Raw genomic sequence first — 6,000 nt, 5'->3', positions numbered from 1 at the left:
GTAATGTTATATACATGGTTAATAAAAAATGCATTTGAATTTATATCCATATTCTTAAAAATAACAAACATTTATATCAGTCTACGATGCGTGTTTGACTATGTGTTTGGTACATTATCATTAAAGCTTTTCATGTAATGTGTTTTAATACAGAGTGATTTGTGGAGGATATATAATTTTCATAGGTTAAATCATGAACTGATTTTAGCTATACCCTCAGTTAAAACCAAGAAACATTAGATGACTACTTCACCTTAGTGTGCGATTCCTCAGAAGTTCATATCCACGACTCCGCCATGAGAAATGAGGCCGAAGATCTTTGGTCTCCATATCAAACGCTTAATCTCCAGATCATGGATCCGACATCTAATATTGTACATGTCTATTTTCAATAAATTCTTGATATTACTCAACCATTGTCTATTGTTTCCAGCTTTTCAGTGCTAGTTCATAATTTAAACTTTGGAAACTCTGCAATCTCTACAAATCTCTTTTTGTTAATAATAATCATGTCTTCATTAGTGACCAACCTCAAGACTCAACTTGTGAGGACTCTAGTGAGAAGTTATGACCGGTAAACTTCAACCACGTCGGGTATGAGACAGTTATTCACTGTAGACAATGGATAAAAGTTGAGCAATAAATGTTAGTTAGTTGAAAAAGGTTCGATGATTGTTCTTAATATTAAGCCATGGTGTTTAAAAGTAGATACTCACTTTCAATAAATAATTCCATAATGAAAACTCTCAGCATTCTAAGATTATAAAGTACCTCCCCTGTTTATTAAACTCCGCCTGTAGCTCTTCTAGAGTTACTGCCGGTCCCAAGCCCGGGTAAAGGAGGAGGGTTGGGCATGGGGTTAACGTCCCCATCCCGTAGAAAACTAACTCGCTAAAAAAAACGCTTACCAGAAAAAATAATTCAAACCTGTTTATTAGTGCATTATTTCCGTAATTGATAAAATTCTCAGTTAATATCGGTTAATATCTCTTCTATAAAATACAGTGTCCCCTCCCCCCCCAGCACACAGTTCTGAATGAAATTTTACTCATGAACATTGAGTTTAAAGGAGATAATTGTAGCAGAAATACTGAAGTATAAAGGATCAAGTTATCTGAGTAAGACCTTCTATTCAAAAGACTGAAATATTTTCTTTAGTAAGTACCTCATTTGAGAAAGTGTAAAAGGTGAACTGCTGCTTTAAATAACTTCATTATGGATTTATCAATCTTATTGGTCCTACAAAGTGTACATGAACCAGATACATGTTCGAAACAATACTTCCTATGATTATCTGAAGGAGAATCCAAGTCAGTTACAACTCATTCCATGAATTCATAATCAACTTTAATCACATTCCGCCATAGTAACTATTATTCAAGATTATCTATCAAGTCAAAAACCAGTAAATCCTTTAAAAATTCAGCCTGTTTTAAGTGTTCCTTTATGTGTTAATAAAGAGAGTTCACTAAATTAATTTTTTATGTCCATCAATATCAAACCTGACATCTATAGGAATTCTGAAAGTTCTTCCAATTAATATTTACTCATAAATACAATGAGGTCACTAGAAAACTGGCCATTTAGGCTGTAATATAATCATCAATATCCTAACATAATTCATTGTTGTCAAGAATTAACTGTATATAAGACATACTAGTTCATAATCATGATTCGAGACAGTATAAATGTGAGTCTTGGAGAGGGCATAAATGATATCATAAATACATTTTTGTTGTTAAGACTTATTAATACAGTGGAATCGAACAGTGATAACATCATGATTTTCTTAATTTCATACGCAAAAGAAACACAGAACAAGATGATTACGGTAGAAGGGACAATATATTTAATCGTGGACACAGATAGATGAATCAATGATACGAAACTGATTATCTAGAGGAGAAGCTCCTTGCATGGAGTGAACTGGGATAAATGCACATTACTTAACTAAGTGTTTTCAGCAAACAAACCAATATAAATGCCTAATATTCATTAAAATATTCACAGATTACGTTGGAAGTGGATAATATATACATTACGGAAACCATCAAACTGCATCGTGAGGCAAGTGCTAACTTGGAATCCTGAAAGAAAACAGAAAAGTGGAAGGCCAAAGAGCACACTACATCGACAATTGGAAGGAGATATGGAAAGGATGTCTAGAAACTGGAAACAACTGGAAAGGATTGTCAAGGACTGAGTTGGATGGAGAATGCTGGTAGGCAATCTATGCTCCTCGACAAAGTGTAATAGGCGTAAGTTAGTAAATAAGTAATATAACCTTTATATTGAACCTATTCAACGATATCCTATCAGAGTTTTTGTGGATATTATAGTAATTTCGATAGTCCAACCTAGACCATCATGAAAAACCTGGAAGCACTGAATGGTCGTTTCATCCTATTATGGAACTTCTCAGCAGTGAATATCCACGATCCTATCTCATGAGATTCGAATCCAAAACCTATCAATTCATCAACAAATGATTCCTCTCTTTTTACTTTCAATCTAAAACACAAATCAGAAAATCAATCATTTTATCTGGAAATTATTTTATTATTTCATTTCTGATAACCATTGTTAAAATACTTTATGTACAAGAAATAAATTATCATAGTAATAATAATAATAATAATCAATATTCATTTTTATTGATTAAATAAACTTTATTGGTTATTGATTGATTACAAACAAACAACAGACTCAACAAAACTAAACAAATAAAAAAATGGAATAAAATAAAGATACATTTGAAAGAAGAAGAAGAAAAAGGAGAAAAAGAAAATAAGAGAACTGAAAGAAAAAAAATAACAGTACAATGTGCAGTTACAATTGTTACTTAGTAGGAAAATTGACAATTTATTGATTAGCGTATCATGTTTTTTTGTTTTGTTTTTGTCTACATGGTACTATGGTTATATCACGATTGTTATTATTATTATTACTACTATTAGTAGTAGTAGTAGTGGTGGTGGTGGCAGTAGTAGTAGTAATAGTAGTAGTAGTCGTAGTAGTAGTAGTAGTAGTAATGAGTGGATATTAATAGAGGTATTAATAAGTTATACTCTTTAATAATATTTATCTTGTAGGCATAGTATGCATTGAATTACAGATTGGTTGATAAAATGCATTATGATTTAATTCTGTATTATAAGTATTATTATTTAATCGTTCATTTGACCATAGTGTAGATGATAATGTTTGTATATCATCTTGAGTAAAATGTCGACTTGAAATATTACTAATATGATTATCAGTAGTGGTAGTAGTAGTAGTAGTACTAGTAGTAGCAGTGGTGGTGGTAGTAGTAGTAATAATAGTTTCATTCGGTTGTAATTTGGATGACATATTATTGAGACCATTATTAATTGTAGTATAATTATTATTGTTATTATTATTATTACTATCACTTGTAGTAAATGGTATTGATAATGAAGAATTAATGAACTGTTGAAATGGAATAACACTGCCACCACCACTACTACTTACTATCTGATCTGAACTCATATCTAATCGACCTTCGTCTAAACGTGTTAACTGTTTTAATTGTGATGACCATAATGAATTGATTGTTGACAATGTCATAGTAGATGCTATGGTGATTGATGTTGTACTATTTTGATTATTGACCTTTGAAATAAATGGTAATCTTTGTTGATTATTATTATTATTATCTGTAATTGAGTCAATATTAGTTCCATAATGAAAATGATTAATTTTATTTAATGTACCTGTTAATAAATCATTTGAAGTTAATAAATTAGATGATGTAATTTGTTCATAATTATCATTATTACAATTCATTCTAGATGAAAATAATTCTTTATGATTGAATAGATTAGTAAATGATAATCTATCATGATTGTTAACAGTATTGATATGATTCATTAATTGTGAATTATTACTATGATTATTGTTGTTAAGGGGAAATGATTTAGACGTTAATAAATGCATTGTATTTGGAAAATTTGTATACATTGAATTGATTGTAGTTGTTATTGTTGAAGTTGTAGTTGTTGAAGTTATTAAAGATGATGATAATGGTGAACATGTTGACGGTGATGAAGATGATAATGTTGATGATGATGAAGATGATAACAATGAAATATCTTCTGATAAATGATTCAATTTTAAATTTGTTTTATTTGAATTTATAAAATTCGTAGTGGATGATATTGGATTAAATGATGAATATACTTTATTTGATGTATCAAATCCATGAATATAGGGTGAAACATGTAAGTTTTCTTGTATATAATATGGAAATGAAATATTCTGATATGATTGTTGTCCAAATGGTATTGAATCATATTTATTCATAGATAATGATGTTGGTATCATATCTGTCCAATCTGTGAAAAAGAAAATCAACATATATTACTTATACTCTACTCATTATATGTCTTTTTTTTATAGAAATTCACTTGCATTATTTTTTTCTGGTTAGCGTTTTTTTAGCGAGTTAGTTTTCTATGAGATGGGGTCGCTAAACCCATACCCAACCCTCCTCCTTTACTCGGGCTTGGGATCGGCAGTAACTCTGGAAGAGCTACTGGAGGAGGATCAGATGAGGACGTAAAGGCGAGAATTGGCAAAACAAGGACAGCATTCCTACAATTAAAGAATATCTGAAACTCAAAACAACAGTCTGTCAGTCAATATCAAAGTCACAATCTTCAATACCAACGTCACGGCAGTTCTACTGTATAGAGCTGAAACTTGGAGAACTACTACAACCACCATTAAGAAGGTACAAGTATTTATAAATAGTTGTCTAAGCAAGATACTCAACATCCATTGACCGGATACCATCAGCAACAGTATTCTCTGGGAGAAAACAAACCAGCTTCCAGCTGAAGAGGGAATTAGGAAAAGACGATGGAAATGGATAGAACATACATTACGCAAGTCATCAAAGTGCATCACGAGACAAGCCCTAACTTGGAATCCTGAAGGGGAGCGGAAAACGGGAAGGCCAAAGAACACATTAGGTCGGGAAATAGAAGCAGATATGAAAAGGATGAATAAAAACTGGAAGGGGCAGGAAAGGATTGCTTGGGACAGTGTTGGATGGAGAATGCTGGTTAGTGGCCTATACTCCTTCACGAAAAGTAACAGGCGTAAATAAGTAAGTAAGTCATTTCCATCATAGAATATTCTAGATTCAGGTACGTGATTTAAATAATAAGAAATTATTCTTAAATAAAAATGTAGTAGTAGAGTTCCATACGAGGACCGAATATTGATCCCATGCCTTTAGGTTTTTATTAGATGTTTAACTAAAATCAGTTTATGGTTAAAAATAAGGAACAGTATTTGTCTAAATTTTCCTTGTACAAAGACAGTTAAAAATGTCAATTAATCTATCAAAAATTATCAATGGAAAATTGATAATTAGTTGTATATTGGATGAAATTTTTTCCTATGATCATTCGTATTAACCAAAGTTTGTTGAGTTCAGTAAAATGATTTTCGTGGATTAATTGAAGTTAGACATTACCACGGTTGGATGCCAGCTTAATGATTTGGAGGTTAGCGTTCGAGCGCAAGACTGATGGGTCCTGGGTTCGAATCTCACAAGGCGGGATAATGGATGCGCACTGTTGAAGATTTCCGTACTAAGACGAAACGAGCGTCCAGTGCTTCCACGTTTCTATGATGTTCTAGCTTTAATTGACTCATGAATTCAACCATTGAAATGATTTTCGTTAATTGACATATGAAGATTTTACAAGTTGGATTTAAAATTCTTTTTATTTCCATATTCACAAAGGTTTTGTCTTCTGTTACTTCACAAACTGACTAGAACTGTAAATGTAAACGACTGGATTATGTCACAATAGTAGTCTTCCTTGAAAGCCGAATCTCCTGACTTCAATATTTAATGCAATAATGGGTATACGTTGCTCGACAGTCCTAAACTAAAACAAATTATCTATTCGGTGTTGCCTGAACTTTAACGATTATTCACTTGACATCAGTTTGTTATGAATATTA

At 31.8% G+C, this 6,000-nt stretch overlaps 1 protein-coding gene across 1 annotated transcript in view; it reads right to left on the bottom strand.

Moving 5' to 3' along the window:
* Positions 1–3,081: 3,081 nt before the first annotated feature.
* IRX6 (Iroquois-class homeodomain protein IRX-6) overlaps positions 3,082–6,000 on the bottom strand; it is a gene marked incomplete at both ends in the record, with an annotated part of 38,873 nt that continues 35,954 nt past the window's right edge. Inside the window, one exon of the mRNA XM_012937891.2 lies at positions 3,082–4,355. Within this exon, the coding sequence (XP_012793345.2) occupies positions 3,082–4,355 (1,274 nt within the window). The remainder of the gene's footprint in view (positions 4,356–6,000) is intronic.

This window comes from Schistosoma haematobium, chromosome 4 (assembly GCF_000699445.3).
Source record: "Schistosoma haematobium chromosome 4, whole genome shotgun sequence".
NCBI lineage: Eukaryota > Metazoa > Platyhelminthes > Trematoda > Strigeidida > Schistosomatidae > Schistosoma > Schistosoma haematobium.
Note: the sequence above shows the minus strand (reverse complement) of the source record. Positions and strands in the feature narration are given on the sequence as shown.